This window comes from Sturnira hondurensis, unplaced genomic scaffold, assembly GCF_014824575.4.
Source record: "Sturnira hondurensis isolate 20B ecotype Veracruz unplaced genomic scaffold, ASM1482457v3 Scaffold0020787, whole genome shotgun sequence".
Lineage (NCBI taxonomy): Eukaryota > Metazoa > Chordata > Mammalia > Chiroptera > Phyllostomidae > Sturnira > Sturnira hondurensis.
The window spans coordinates 4,926,441-4,942,494 of NW_028093418.1; the positions used below are offsets into that span (position 1 = coordinate 4,926,441).

The 16,054-nt window shown below is 55.2% G+C and overlaps 1 protein-coding gene across 1 annotated transcript; it reads right to left on the reverse strand.

Annotated features, from left to right (window-relative positions):
• Window positions 1-228: 228 nt before the first annotated feature.
• LOC118976151 (putative serine protease 42) lies at window positions 229-12,827 on the reverse strand. The gene is made up of 7 exons (XM_037030475.1): window positions 12,762-12,827; window positions 10,039-10,155; window positions 4,400-4,694; window positions 3,938-4,094; window positions 3,332-3,594; window positions 2,345-2,505; window positions 229-1,108 (listed from the first exon to the last, which is right to left on the reverse strand). The coding sequence occupies exons 1-7, from the start codon at window positions 12,825-12,827 to the stop codon at window positions 872-874; spliced, it is 1,296 nt and encodes a 431-aa protein (XP_036886370.1). The 3' UTR covers window positions 229-871.
• Between the last annotated feature and the right edge of the window lie 3,227 nt (window positions 12,828-16,054).

Consider the following 16,054-nt stretch of genomic DNA (forward strand, 5'->3'; position numbering starts at 1 on the left):
AACTCGGCTACAAAGCTCCCTGCAGACACGCTGCCAGCCCTGGAGCGCCAGAAGGACCCACCTGCAGACCCACCTGTGGAGCACCCATCAAGGTAGGTCAGGCCCTCCCCTCTCACTGCAGGACTTAAAGAGCATCATAAACATCCTCCCCCAATGTGAGCTAAGCTCTCCTCAGGGGCCCCACGCCCCAGACCAGCAGAGATGCAGAACACACGAGCTAGTCTCCAAACATTTATTCAACGACATCAGAAATCTCCGCGCTCCTTCACGCCTCAACGCAACTCGGGCTGAGCCTGGATGTGGCCGCCAGGACACTGAGGAAGGGGGTTCCAGGAGAGGGGATGACCCAGGAAGGCTTGCGTGGCAGAGGCTGGCCACTCACAGATGGATCTGCACTGGGGTGCGGGGAGCTTCTCCCCAACCCAGACACCTGAGTCCTGTGGAAGCCACACCCCAGCAGGGACAGGGTGACAGACACCTCCTTCACTCTCTCTGGACAGTCAGCAAGCCAACTGGCTTGACCAAGTGTCAGGTCTAAGGTGTCCACCGTGGATGCCGTCTCTTCCTTGGTAGACGTTCTCCGAGCTGTCCTTGCAGCGCCTGCTCCAGCTGGCAGGTCAGCTGGCCCTGAGCTGGGATGGCTTCACCCTCCCTCCTGGCAGGCAGAGCCCAGGCAGGGTGGAGGCGGGGCCCAGGCAGGGGCCTGGGCACCAGGCAGGGCCGCTTTCCATGGAGTCTTGCCTCTGCTCTCTGTTGTGTGGCTCTGCACGGGGTCAGTGGGTCCCAACAGGAAAGTGAGGGGAGGGTGCTGAGGAGTGGGAGGAGAGGCCTCGTAGGAGCCTCGGAGACAGGAGGGAGCGTGCTGTGGTGATCACGGGGTCACCAGGAGGCCCAGGGGCAGCCCCAGACACAGGGGCAGAATAAGGAGCACCACTGGGGACAAAACGGTAACCTGGTTCACCACTCCGACGATCCACTTAGCATAGACTGCAACGTCTGTGTAAACTCCAGGCACCTCCTTACGACCACAGCCGAAGCCCCAGCTCACGATCCCCATCTGGACCCACGTGTCATCATAGTCACAGACCAGGGGGCCCCCAGAATCTCCCTGGAGAAAGAGAAACAAACAAACTGCAGGAATGGGAGGGCACCCAGGTCCAAGCAAACTGGTCGCACTGCACGGCGTGGCAGGGGGAATGCACAGCGGGCCTTCCCCAGACTCCTGCCAGGCCCGGGTCCTGTGCACGTGAGAACTAAGAATTGAAAAGTTAATGGGAAAACTTTAATATCCTCCAAGGCTATTATGACTGGTTATTTCCCAAACCGCAGTGGTTGTAAAACACTCTGTCACCTCTGATGAGAGCCCCCAGATCCTTTCATCTTGCCCAGCGTTTCTCTAGAGGTCCTAACCCAGAGAGCCAGCTGCCTCCGCAGTGTGAGCTCCATTCCCAGGCACCCCATAACCATGCTCCCCAGCTCAGGCAGCACTCTTGTCTTTCCCCAAAGCTACTCTGGTGGCCCCGCCACTAACCAGCTCAGCCAGAAACACTCAGCCTCCCCCTCACCCCCATCCTCACAGGCAGGCAGTCAGGCAGTCACCAAGAATGACTAAACACACCTCTGTCCCCCACCCCACTGACCGAGGCCCTGCTCAGGACTCAGCATCTTCCCCTAGCCTGCAGTCCTGCCTGGATGGCATCTAGAAACTTGGTACAGCATTCCAGGCCACACACATTCTAGTTCTAACACCCTTCTCTGGGCAGAGTTGCTACCTCATTGCTCCAGACCTGTAAAATGTTCCCTAAATGTGACATGTCCCTTTGGACCTCTGATCCACTGTCCATGCTCTTCCCTTCCCTCTTCCCAGAAATCCAAACACTCATCCTCTAAGACCCGGCTCAAACAGCCCCTCCCCAAGAGGGCAGCTTGGTGCACAGGGCAGACAATGGGCCCAGGGGGCCTGCAGGCTCTCGCAGGGGGTGGGGACCTTGAACTAATGTCCTCAGCCCTCACCACACCTGTAGGATAGGGATGATGTCTGCGCTGTAGGGCTGTGATGTAGTTTGATGAGCTACGTACGGTGGGTAACACTCACACCAGCACAGGAGGAACTTATGAAGGGAATTTGCATTATTAGCATTCCCTGTCCCCATCTTCCCCACACCCCAAGGGCCTCCAGGCACTGAGGCAGCTCAGGGGAGCCACCAGGGGAGTCCCCCCCCCATCTCCTTAGGTAAGGGTGCAGGGAGGAGGCAGTAAATAGCCCAGGCCCTGCCACACAGGAGTGAGGAAGCTTTGTGGTAACTGCCTCCATCCCAAGGCAGGAAAGGGTCCGTGCTCTCACCTGGCAAGAATCCTTCCCTATGTCTTTGTAGCCACAGATCATCCCTGGCAGTACCATATCCTTAGTCTTTCGCATGGCCTTCTTCACCATCTCATTACACTTTTCATAGTAGATGATGTATTGGTCGACCTTCTGGAGAATAAATGAAGCCAGTTTGCCACCTACAAGTAAAGACACGCAGCAGTGGGTGGGCCTGCACAGGGGACAGCAAGCCCCCAAGCGCCTAGGACTCCACTCTGCAGAAGGCAGAACAGTGGGCACTGTCCCCATTTGACACCGGAGGAAATTGAGGCCCAAGTTGACACGGAGAGAAAAGAAGGTAAGAAAGAGCCAAAACCAAGACAAGAGAAGGAAGGATAGATAAGGACAGAAAAAGGCACAGCCTTACTGGTTGAGAAATGACAACCGAGCGCCTGCCACTCTGAGTATCAATGGTCAGAGACAGGTGTCCTGTGCACTGGTGAAGTGACTTTGCCTGGGAGCGGGATCCCAGACCCTCAGATGGAAAGGGGCCCAAAGGCACTAAATCCAGCTCTAAACGCCCCCCCCCCCGGGAGACAGAGGACCCTGCACTGCCCAGACCGGGCGACAGGTGCCCACCAGGACAGGTTCTTCCAGTGAGGTTACAGGTGTGACCAGAACACAGTGGGCCACACCCCCAGCGGAAATCCACCCCGCACAGAACGCCATGGCCTCTGGCTCTGTCTCCAGGGGACCTACAAATACCCCCAAAGCAGCCAGGTGTTATTTCCCCACAAGTCTGCAGAAGGAAACTGCCCCCCCCGGCATATTTCTTCTCCTGAGAGGCACTCCGGTTCCCAGAACGGGTACTTTTTCCAAGTGGCCCAATTTCTGGGCTGGAGGCGATGGGGAACCACGCCCCCGCGAGGCCCTCCGCGTCCTGTCCTTCCCTGCGGCCTTCTTGCCTAGTCCAGGGAAAAGGCTGCCTCCCCGGGCCCCAGCTGGTGCGCTGCCGCCCAGCCTCACCGAATTCTTGTGTCCTGCCCCATCCGGTCACCCAGCACCTAGTGCCAGCTGCCACTCTGAAAGTCATGTCAGGTATGCAGATGGGGTGGATAGTGACGGTGAAATTCACAGGGTAGTGAAGCTGGAGAAGGGCCACATCGTGGCGAATGGTTCCAAGCGTGGAGAACCGCGGGTGCACAGTGATGCTTTTGACCGGGACCACCACGCTGGTGATCTCCTGGAAGACACTCCGGTCACCCATCTTGACGCTGTAATGGTGTCGCCTGCGGGAGAGAGGGCAGGCCCCTAGCGGAGACCCCCAGGAAACGCCCCCGACCGGCCGCAGCCCCCTCACCTCGCCCCCACGGCCCTCTCCCCAGGCCCCTCCTGATGACCCTCCGAGCTGCTCGGCTCGCCCACGTCTCTGCTTTGTTCGCCAAACCAGCGCCCCAAAGCACAAGGCCACCGACGCAGAAGCCCTCGGCCTTCCCCGCGAGGGCTCCTTCGGCTTCCGGTTTGGGTCCGGCTTCCACTTCCGGTTGGCCCCACGCAGCCTCGCCGGGGCCGCAGACCCGCGTGGGGGCGGCGGAGACGGGCAGGCCCGGTGCCGCCGCCTGCGCGACTCACCTCAAGATGCAGTGGCCGGCCGTCAGCACCCACTGCTGCGAGATGAGGGTGCCCCCGCACACGTGCCTGCCGCTGATCCGAAGGCTCACCTGCCACGGCCACTCGCCTTCCTCCGTGTCCTGGCCGCCCACGATCTTCGTGAGCACGTGGCCGCACACTGTGGCGAAGACCGTGTGGGCAGAAGGACCTCAGTAAACAGGGCCTGTCCCCCCGGGGCGCCCCCTCCCTCAGACACCCACGAAGGCCGCGTCCTCTGAGGCTCCAGGGTCGTGCTTCAGAGTCCCCAGGCCCTGTGTCCCTCTGACCTCCCAAGGCCGAGCCGTGTCCTGCTTGGTCTCCGCGGGCAGGGCTGCGGTCACTCGGACCCCGAGGGCGGAGCCTGGTCCACCCCCCACCCCAAGCAGCCCTCGTCCCAGACCACGCCTCAGCCCTCCCCTGGCGACTCCCAACACGAAGAGTCACCTGGGGTGAACTCCACCACCTTAAAGCCTCCCGCGCCCTCTTGGGAAGTGGGGGCCTCGGAGGGTCCGCGAACCCCTGCGGGTGGCAGCTTCCACGGGCTCGCCCCGGGGTCCTGGCGGCCGCCCCCCGAGGGCGTGGGAGAGGGTGAGGGCGGCGTAGTCCCATCCTGTGTCCCCTCCCGACCCGCGCGGGCCTCCCAGAGCCAGGGCTGAAGGAGCAGAAGCCAGACCAGGAGGCCCACGGACGCCATGGCACTGCCGGTGGCCTCAGCCCTCCAGGAGCGCCCCCTCGCGGCCTGGCGGCAAACGGGGGGCTATGGGGCTGTCCGAGGGGCAGAAACCGTGGGGCCTGGCATCGCAAGATTCCTTGCCCGAGCGGGAAATGTCGTACTCTCAGTTTCACTGAGATCGGCGCTCCAGACTGTGTCCAGCCGGAGCCCTGCCGGGTACCGAGGGGCTCGGCTTCCTCTGGGAGAAACTGCCCTCCCGGTTTGGGAGGACGCTCTCAAGGCGAGTGCCTCCTGATGCCCCTGCCCTCTCCGGTGTGGTACCTGGCCCGGCACCGGTGAGAAGAGGCCATCTGGGAATGAGATGGGGAACACCCAGCTCTCCGGTGTCCCGACCTGCTACACCGTACCATCTAAGATGTCTGCTTTTCCATGAAAAAAAATTGCAAATCATGCGATGAAACAGACAAGCTGGACTGGTACACAGCAGAAGAAGCAGAGACAGAAACTGTCTTTGAGGGGCCCCATGTGCTGGAAAGACTACACAAACATGTCAAAAACAGCTATTTTAAATATAATATGTTCAAAGGAGTAAAAATAATTATGCTCATACATCTTTATGGTATACATATGTGTGCATCTACACACACATCTCAATTGATGAAAGAAAGCATTTGACAATTTAACACCCTTTCATGATTTAAAGAAATCAGTGAACTAGGAATAGAAATTTTCTCAATATCTCAAAGCCCACATTTGCATGAAAAACCCACAGTGAACGTCATACTCAAATGAAAGACTAAAAGCTTTTCCCTAAAAGCAGGAACAAAATAAGGATGCCTACTTTCACCACTTCTATGCAACATCTTACTGAAAGTTCTAGCCAGAGCAATTAGGCAAGAAAAAGAAATAAAGTTACCCAAATTGGAAGGGAAGAAGTCAAATTATCTCTATTCACAGATAGCATGATCTTATATTTAGAAAATGCTGAAGATTACACACACACACACACACACAAAAACCTATTACAGATAATAAATTCAAAAAAGTTGCAAGATACAAAGTCAACATGCAAATATCTGTTGCATTCCTATGCACTAACAGTGAACAATCAAAAAGAAGATTAATAAAAATCTCATTTACAATAGCATCAAAAAAATAAAATACTTAGGAATAAATTTAACTAGGTGAAAGACCCATATGCTAAAAACCATAAAACATTGCTTAAGTAAATTAAAGACTTAAGTAAATGGAAAAATACCATATATGCATGGACTAGAAGGCTTAATCTTGTTAAAATAATATTATCCAAGCAATCTGTAGATTCAATGCAATCCCTATCAAAATCTCACTGACTTCTTTTGCAGAAACAGAAAAGGCCATTCTAAAATTCGTATGTAATCTCAAGGATCTGAAATAGCCAAAATAATGTTAAAAAAGAGAATAAACTTGGAGGACTCATACTTTCTGATTCCAGAACTTTCTAGAAAGCCACAGTAATCAAAACATGGTGGTACTAGCATAGTAACAGACATACGGACCAATGGAATAGTATAGAGAAACTGGAAAAAATCATTATATACATGGTCAAATTATTTTAAACAAGGGTATCAAGAACATTCAATGGGGGCAGAAGAGTATTTTCAACAAAGTGTGCCAGGAAGACTGGATATCCACATGCAAAAGAATGAAGTTGTACCCTTACCTTACACAACATACAAAAATTAACTCAAAATGGATCAAAGGCCTCAACGTAAAAGCTAAAACTACAAAACTCTTAGGAAAAACCAAAGGAGAATATTGGATTTGGCAGTGATTTCTTGGATATCACCCCAAAAGTACAGACAAAAAAGAAAAAATAGGTGAACTGGACTTCACCAAAATTAATAACTTTTGTACTACAAAGGACATTATCCACAGAGTGAAAGAAAAACCACAGAATGGGAAACAATATTTGCAAGTCTTACATCTGATGGATTCATATTCATAATATATAAAGAACTCCTACAACTCAACAATAACAAAAAAATTTTAATGGACAAAAAAAATGAATAGACATTTCTCCAAAGAAGATTCACTAATGGCCAATAGACACATGAAAAAATGCCCAACGTTTCTAATCATTAGGGAAATACAAATCAAAATCACAATAAGATACCACTTCACACCGATTACGGTAGTCAAAAAACAAACAAAAACTCAACACTATAGAAAGTAACAAATATTGGTCAAGAATGAAAGCAATATGGCCAGTCCTCAAGAAGTTAAACATAGAATTGCCATATGATCCAGAAATTCCACTCCTTAGGTACGTACACAAAAGAATTGGAAGCAGGGATTCAAACAGATATTTGTACCCCCATGTCCGTATCCTCAAAACCTGTAAATATGTTACCTTATATGGTAAAAGGGACTCTGCAGATGTAATTAACCTTTGAGTGGAGATATAATCCTGAACCATCTAGGTGAGGCCAATATCATCACACGAATCCTTACAAGTGGAGAACTTTTCTCGGCTGTAGTCAGAGAGATGCCACAGTGCTAACTTTGAAGGTGGAGAGAGAGGGACCACAAACCAAGGAATGCAGGCAACATCCAAAAGTTAGAAAATAGATTCCTCTCTAGGCCTCTAGAAGGGATGGGGGCTGCTGACGCCATGATTTTAGCCCTCCAAGTCTTCCTTCAGACTTCTGGAAGCATACCATTAAGTAAATCATGCAAAATAAAAACTGATGTACACAGTATGATCCCATTTGGATAACCACAGAAAGTTCCTGCTGTATTCATAGCTGTGTGTCTACATGTGGGAGCCAAATAAATGACAGCTGTCTTAAGGTAGTTGCTGCTCCAACAAAGGTTCCCCTTTGCGGTAATTACCCATCACCATTGGGTACCCACAAGTCTCTGAGAGGTGAAACCACCCCATTACCCAACTGTAGAGCCATCACCATTATGCCATCTAAGGTTGTAACTGTTGGGTCCTGAATAGCAGGTGACCTGATGGCAGCTAGTGAGTTTCGGGAAAAGTTTTGGGGAACCTCAGAAGAGGCCTCCTCATTCTTTTCAAGAACTTTCCACCAGGGACTCCACTCCCATCCCCTGACAGTGAATGAAAACGGGTGGGCTCACTGGGCTGGTGCAGAGCGCCCTGCAAGGCCACAGGAATCAGCCTCTGAAGTCATGGATCCTGAGGATGGCAGAGCACAGAGGAGTGAAATAGAGACCGTAGATGTACGCACTGAAGCCACCTGACCTATGCATTCTCACGGGACAGCCATCTATTATTCTTGTTTACATTCAGAGCTGCTTGACATCAGTATTCTCCTCCTGGCCCCAGAGCATCATCCAATCAGCACAGACATTCATTCGACTTCCCCTTTTGGAGTTTGTGTATGCCCCTCCTGCTCCCCACATCCACATCCAGACCCAGTCAGAGGATCAAGCCTTCTGCCCCCAACCCAGGGAGGTCAGCAAAATCACACGACAGAGACACCTCTCACTGAGGCTCTTTTGAAAACTTAAACTCTCATCTTTATGAGGGGTTGGAAGGAAAGGGGAAAGAGAGAAGGGGGGGATGGGAGGGGAGGAAGAACCTGAGTTATATACATGGGCAGAAAGACCTGAAATGCATCATTTGTGAACATATAATTGCCTTCTAAAACAAATCTAAATGAACCAATTGAAAAATTAATAAAACAATAGGAGAAATAAACTAAGAGGATAGTTTAGGGCTGGGGAAAGATCAATATACAAAATCAATAGCTTTCTATTCCTTAGCAATAACGAACTAGAATATATAATAGGAAAAATATTCTATTAATGATAGCCACTCACATTTTTGCAAATACCTAAGAATTGGCACGGGATGTCATACCATGCGCCCAGGTTCCTGAGACCTTTTCTCATCACTGTCCTCCTGACTCCCAGGGCCCCAGCCGCACGAGCCTTCTTAATGTGCCTCACTGGCTGTCCCTTTGTCCCCAAATACCCACACAACTCATTGTCTGAGAGACAAAAGACTCTTAGGTAAGAGTCTACAAGACTATTAAGTAAGTACTTATATATAATAAGAGAGAAAACAAATTTCCACAATTTTTTATTGATGAAATGTGAAATATATTTTTTAAAAATAAGGTTTTTGGGTTTTGTTTTTGTTTTTTGGGTAGCACAGGTCAACTAAGGACAAGAATGAAATTCTTCCAGGGGGATAACATCAAAGTTAACGTTCCCTATCATGGAATTGATTGCAAATGTCCTTCTCTGAAAATCATTCTCAGCTAAGAGATGGTGGGCCAGCTAGACTCAAATGTCACCTCCTCACTGAGGCTCTCCAGGACACGCTCTCCAAAACTGCCCCACCGCACATCTCCGCCCTCTCATCCCTCTCACCCCCTCTACCACACTCTGCGGCATTTCTCACAATCTGCCGTCCTCTGTCTTCTACTCATGTGTATATCGGCGGTCTTCCCCTTCCACGTGTACACTTTATGCAGGGGGTTTTGTCTGTCATGTCACTGCTGTATTCCCAGCATCTGGAACATGTCTGGCACATAGTAGGCACTCAGTGAATATCTGTTGAATGGATGGATGGATGGATGGATGACTGAATGAATGGAATTATAATGAGGAGAGAATGCGTGTTAGTACCTGTAAGTCCTTAGAGCATCGCCTGGCACATGCCATGCTCAATCAGTATTCACCACTGTTAGTTACTTTCAGAAGGGGCCCCCAGCAGCTTAACAGTGCAGGCTCCAGAGCTAACAAACTAAATCTTTCAGCCACCGTACGTGTCCACCATCTGCCTGCCTGCCTGTTGCATCTCATACCTCCCGAACCCTGCCCCAGGAAGCCCAGGGCCTGATCACTGCCTGGCCATTCAGCTTCCCCAAAAGCCCCCTCCTCCTGCCTTCTGGAAATCACTGTTCTGGGGTCCGGCTGCTCCCCGGCACTGGCCCCCTCTCTTATCCCACCGCAGCACCATCCCGCGGGCAAGGAAATGAGAGGTGAGAGGCTGAGTTTTCCGGAATCATACGAAGCAGGGGCAGGGCTGAGGAGAAGGGGCCCGGGGCACACAACACAGCAGACAAATGGATGGACAGCTTTCTGGATGAGCCAGCAGCTGAGCTGGGACTGCAGACCAGAACCCCTCCTCCCTGCGGACTTCTCCGCAAGGCCAGGCGTCAGGGGCTCGCTCGGGCGCCGGCTCCGCCCCCTGGCCCAGGGCCAGCCGTCATCCCCGTGAGGTCAGCCACCGGCCCGCGATTTCGGGGAAATACCAGCTCCTGATTAAAAACAGGCGGTGGTCAGGCCCCTGCTGCTTTCCCAGTAGAAACTAGGGTGTTTGTTCCGAGAGGAACAAGAGTGGGCAGGGCCTGGCCAGGGCCACAAAGGCGGGAGACTCCAGCGGCAGTACCTGGTTGTGGACCAGGACGTCCGGGGGAACAGGGGATAGCGGGAAAGACCGGGCGGGGTCACCCAGACGTTCTGGCAAGGGCAACCTGCGTCCGGGACGGCCACACAGCACGTGGAACTGAGCCGACCAGGGAGGGGTCGCGGACTGTGGCCTGGAAGCCACGCGGGGGCAGGCAGGGCAGCCGTCACGGAGACTTAGACCCGGCCCCACACTGAGGCAGTGGGCGGGGCCTAAGAAAAAGCCGGAGGAGACTAGATTCCTCCTTCCCGGGTGGGCAGCCGGCGGCCCCCAGCCCCCATCCCTGTCCCTCCGGAGCCACTCGCCCCACCTCCCCGAGTCCGGGAGCAGCGCCCCGCAGGGGGCGACCGAGGGCCATCCGCAGGCTCAGACCCGGCCTAGCTGGGCCGCCCGGCATCTGGAGCCAGTTAGGCCGGGGCGGCCTGGCGGGAGGCGGCGTGAGCTCATCCCGGCCCGCCCCGCTGCGGTTTCCCGGAGCCGCGAGGGGAACGAAGCACAGAAGCGCCGCCGCGGGCCGGGCCGGCGGGGGGGGGGGGGGGGCCGGNGGGGGGGGCCGGGGGGGGGGGGGGGGGGGGGGGGGGGGGGGGGGGGCGCGGCGGGAGCAGCGGCTCCGCCAGGGATGTGGGTGTGAGCGGGGAGGCAGCAGCGTGTGTGTCACTGGCGCATCGCCCAGGGCCCGCTGAACCCTGGGAGCCGGCCGCCAACATGTGTCACTGTGTGTCACCGTGTGCCGTGGCTTGTGAGGGTGTGTATGTCCCCGTGGGGGAAACACTGCGTATAATAAGTTGCACACATCCCAGCACATACTTCTCATTTTACAGAAAAGAAGGCCGAGTGCAGAGGAGGACAGCCAGGGCGGTGGCATGAGGCTGGGCTCCTGGCGGCCTAACCCCAAGCCTGTGTCCCCGTGTGTGGGCAGACGCTCTGAGCCAGCCCACATGTTCTACGGTGCTGGGGTCAGTGTTTGGGGCTCATTCCCCCTCCCCCTACACACAAACCCAGCTCTCTGGTCACTGTCCCCCCCCACCCACACCCAGACCCTCCTTCCTCAGGACCTTGGGCACTTCTCCTTTAGAAGGGAAGAAAGGACCCCTTCACACCAGGGTCATGGCCAACAGTGATACACACAGACCACATAGGAGGACACGGACACACACCTGGATACAGATTCACACGTGGAGACACACATATAAGGGAATACTCTCCTATTACCGGGACTCTGAGCCTGGAGGGCCAGCAGGCGGGTCACCAGGTGGTGGTAAGGCTTGGGGAGACTTCTTGGTGAGAGGCCAGCACCCTTGCCAGGGGCGGGGAGCAGGAGGGGCTGGAGATCATTGACCCCCGAATCTGCAAGGTTCTGGGTCCCTGAAATAGACCTTGAGGGTGATGCCCAGGGCATGAAAGGCCCCAGATACCCCAGGATAACCAGGGCCAGGAGCTAGGGTTGGGACATGGCACTGTGGGCATATCCAGGCTTAAAGTAGGGAGCTGGGGCTGGAGCAGGTGCCTCTGAGCACCTAGGGCTTCCCCCACCCATCAGGCTCGTCCTCACTTTGGACCTTCACCTCAGGAACCTCCTGTCCCAGCTTTGGGAGCTATAGCTCCAGCCACGCTGGAGACCTCAGGAAGGTGACACTGGCCACTCAGAACCAGCCTGTCTTCCTGGCTGGGCTCCCAATGGCATGCCCTCACCCTCCTCCCTTCACCCCACAGCTGGGTGGTGGCTCTGAGACAAGCACTGTATCTGCAGGGTGTGGCATATGGGCCCATCGCCCTTCCGTACCAGCTCTCACTGCCAGGGCCCAAAGCACATGTTGGCAGGGCTTGCAAGGAATCTAGGCCTCCATGTCCCCATGGTGTCCCCACCTGTGAGACACTGAGGACAGCATGCCCTGGCTAGACCTCTCCAGGGAGTGTTAACTCCAAAGGGATGTGCACCTACCATAACCACCAGGATCCTCAGCCCCCTGGATACTGGGGCAAGCTGGGTGAGGGATTTGTCAACTGGAATAACTCTGGTTTATATAACCAGAGCCTCCAAATTACTTAGCAAAACATGTTTGCTTTTTAATTAACATGTGCTTGAAAAACAATGGTTTTAATTAAAGTGGGTGGGGGAGAGAAGGGATGGTGGGGGAGAACAGTCCAAGGAGCTCCAAGTTGGGGCCCACATTTCCTAAAAATAGAGTGCCTAGCCCCAAGCCAGCAGAGGCTGGGAGGCCAGCACCCTTGGGGAGCCCTAGCAACAACCACACCTGCTTCACCCCGCTCCAGTACTCTCTCGGAGAATCTTCCCTTTTCCTGACAGTTTGACTATCCCTTTACCCACTGTTCCCTGGTCCCCTCTGGGAAGGGGTAGGCTTTTAGAAAGCAGTCTTTGGGGTAAATAATGGGGGTCCACCAGGCAGAGAAGAAAGAGGGAACAGCATGAGGGAAGACCTGAGAGTGAGAGTCTTATTGGGGGAAAATTTAGTTTACCAGGGAGAGAGATACAAGAGGTGGGGGGAAACAACCAGTAAAAAACGCCAGATCCCCCAGACCCAAGGACTGGAAGGGTAGGGCTGGGCCCCGACGTCCAATCCTCAGGGAGACAGTGGTGGGGGGGGCAGTTGAGCTGGGGCTGGGAACACAGAGGTGGAAGGGAGGGATTGGCAGAGGGGCAGTGGAGGCTGGAGGCAGGAGGTAGCCCCTGGCTGGGGGCTTACTGGCAAGAGGCTGTTGGCCAGAGCTGCAGGTTTGATCAGTCCAGCAGGGGGCAGCGTGGGCCCCATTATCCGGCTAGCAGGAGGCACCCACCAAGTGGGTGCTCAGCAAATGCTGGAGGAATTTGTGAAAATTCCCAGTGAGAATGAGGAGCTGTCCCTCCGATTCAGCCATAGCTTCTCCTCTTTCTGGCCTTTTGGGGCCAGCACTGGGGTCAGAGGTCAGCATCCCACCCCCTCACCCATACAGGCAAAGGGAGCTTAAGAGGAAGCCTCTGGGGAGTAAGGGTACCCCACAGCAGTAGGTGGAGTCTGGTGGCCCCAAACCTCCAGCTCCCAGTGGCCCCGCCCAGGACCCTGTTTCTCATTAGGGGCCTTCTAGCTTCCCCCACCCTACATGAAACGTGCCTCCCTGTACTTAATTCATTACACTCCGCCTGGGTGGGAGGCCTGCGGGGGCTATTTTTCCCCTGAGCTCAGACATTCCTAGCTTTATTATTCTCCACATTTCAAAGCAGCTGTCACCTCCCCCAACCACCCGGAGCCCCGAGCTCAGAGCCCAGGAGGGACCTCTCCAGGGCTGAGAACGCCAGAGGCTCCCACACCTGCAGCCCAGCACAGAAGGGAAACTGAGGCTGAGAGACAGCCTCAGGGCCCCTGCAGGAACCTCCTCTCACAGGCTACACCTGAACTTACCTCCCCTCAAGCTTGCGCCCCTATCACCCTCCCATAACACTGTCTTGCTTGTCCCTGTGGGCCACCTTCCACACAGGTGACCTCAGGGGTCCCCTCTGCCAGGCATAGGGAGCCCAAGTCTCCCCTCACCCCCACCTCTCACTGGAGCAAGTGTGCAGACAGTTCCCAGGCCCCTGGCCTGCTCAGGGCCCTAACAACCTGAGCCCCTCACTGCGTCAGGGTTTTACAGAAGGCAAGGCCCACCTAGAAACTAGGAGGGCGGGGTCTGCCCAGCAGACCACCGAGGGACCAGGCGAGGGGAGGATCAGGTCTAAGGATCTAGTCAGAATCTGGGAGACTAGAGAGGCCCTGGACAGAGTTTTGCCCGATGCCAGAGAGCTGCCCCATCCAGAGGCAAAACAGAGGGCGAGCTCCCCACCACTGGGGGTCTTCACGCCAGTAGCAGCTCATCAGACTCAGCCTGGAAAAGAGGTCGGCCCAGGTGTCTGAGGCCCTGTTCTGCCCAACTTTGAGGTCAGAGTCTGGGGCTGGGAGGCACAGCACCCACTGATGAGTGGGGTGTGGGAGCCCTCCTCACTTGCTCAGGAGCAGTTAGACAGGTCTGAGCATGAAGGCCAAGGCCCAAGGACAGAAGGCCTGGGAGCTGGCCTGAGGCTGGAGCAGGACCTGGTCTAGGCGTTTTCCTGGTTGGGTCACTGGAAGCCCCTGGCACCTGGTGACGCGCTGGAAGCGCAGTAGACGCGAGATCTCTTCGGACTGATGAGTTCTGTGGGGTCTGACCCGGGTCCTATTTCGAGGGGCAGGGGCAGAAAGCGGCCTGCAGGAGCCAGGGCCTCCACCTTGGGGAGGGACTCTGACCTCAGGGGAAACTGAAGCAGGAGCCCAGGTGGGGAAGGCAACCTGGCGGTGCTGAGAATTGAGTTTGGAAGTCACGCTTGACACCCTGTGGCCATCTTGCCACTGCTGATGCCACAGCCAGGCATGTCCACTCTGGGTAAGGGGTCTTGATTGCTGGGTTCTCTGGTGCCCAGGAGGGTGGGCAGTGTCCCGTGATGTGGCCCTGGAGGGTTCTCACCATCTACAGCAAACCCGAGGGCCCAGGGCCTGCCCACGCCTCCAGGTCTACCCCCCAGGGACCCCCCTCAGTACGAGGAAGGCACCCCGTGGGACATGGGTGCACAGAGCCTGGAGTCCTGAGAGAGGAGCTGCTCCTAGCTGGTCCAAAGCTGTCTCGGCTGAGAGATGCGGATCCTGGTGTGTCACCCTCCTGGGGGCTTCCAGCCCAGGGCCCTCCACTCTGGCCAGGCTATGCAGAGGGTACTCCTGAAGCTCCCAGAACGTGCCCAGCTTCCCTTCCCATCCCTCAGCCCTGAGCTCTGCTTCTCTTCCCAGACCAGGAACCACTGAAGGTCTGCCTTCCTGCCACAGCAGCGCAACCCCACCCCCTGTGCTGTCCCTAGACGCCAGGAGGCGCTGCCACTGGCTTCCCACCTCCCACTGCAGGCTCCAGAGGTGGAGACCAGTACGGGCAACCCAGGGGGTTGGTTGCACTTAGAATCTCAGGGTCGCAGATACTCCAACGAAGGGGGCTGAGGCACCTTCACCCGTGTGCCCCACCCCGAGCCCTGACCTCGCCTGTAGCTGCCAGCCCCAGGGGCTCATCCGCACCGCCCCTGCCACCCCCCACACCATCCCGATGGGCAGGGCCGGGCCTCTGTCAGTCAGCACAGAGGGAGCACAGCTGGCACCTGACAGTTACACATGGCTGGATGGGGGGGAGGGGGCAGACAGACGGACAGATGGACGGACAAAGGGATGGATGGGTTGATTCAAATGAGTCTTGGGCCTGGAAAGGGTCTGCCCCATTCGAGGGTCTGTGCCCAGGGCTTTGGGAAGATGTTGACTGGAAAAAATGGAAATTGCCTCAAAACTTAAAAATTGACGCGTGAGGTCTTATTTTGCCAAAAACATGGAAAACAAGAGGCACCAGCTACCCCCACCATTGTTTTGAAAACAAAAGGAAAATCTCAAGGCCAAAAAAAAAAGAGGGGGCAGGATGTGATCTCAGAAGACAGGCCTTGAAGGTGCAGAACCAGCGAGCTTCCTGGAAAGGCCCAACGGGACCTCACCCTCCTCTCATGAACACTCCCAGGTTGGGCCCAGGCCTGGGGGCGTCCACGTGCTTCCGGTCTCTGCCGGAGGGAGGACCCATTCTGCAGCCTCCCGACTGGAATTGGTCTGCCCCTGTTTACACACCCCTTGGAACAGGGTCCTCACTACCTACCCCAGTTAGCTGGGAGCTGGGGGTGTTATTCTAGAGCACCTTTAAGTGACTTCCAAGCACCATGGAGAGGAAGGAAAGAGATGGGGGTGGGGAGTGAGTTGGAAGAGGGGCAGAGGCGAGAGAAAACAGACGCCTCCAGACCTGGGGCACAAGAATCATGGCCGGGAAAGCAGTGACCGTGTTTGGCTGAACCAAAGCAGGAAGTTGGCCAAAACCTGAGGCTTTTCAAGGGACACTGTCTCCCATCTCCGGAGTTCCAGAGTCCTCTAGCTCCTTTAGTCTCTGGAAAGCCCTGTGACACAGCCCTTCTCACCAA

Bases quoted from the DNA above. Each gene is read 5' to 3' on its own strand.
- LOC118976151 (XM_037030475.1), bottom strand. From the start codon at position 12,827: ATGGGGCCCACGCTGCCCCCTGCTGGACTGATCAAACCTGCAGCTCTG. The intron at 4,095-4,399 runs GTGACTCTTCGT...TCTTCGCCACAG, and splicing joins GGTGGTGGAGTTCACCCCAG to TGTGCGGCCACGTGCTCACG. The intron at 3,595-3,937 runs GTGAGTCGCGCA...TCTCTCCCGCAG, and splicing joins GCCGGCCACTGCATCTTGAG to GCGACACCATTACAGCGTCA.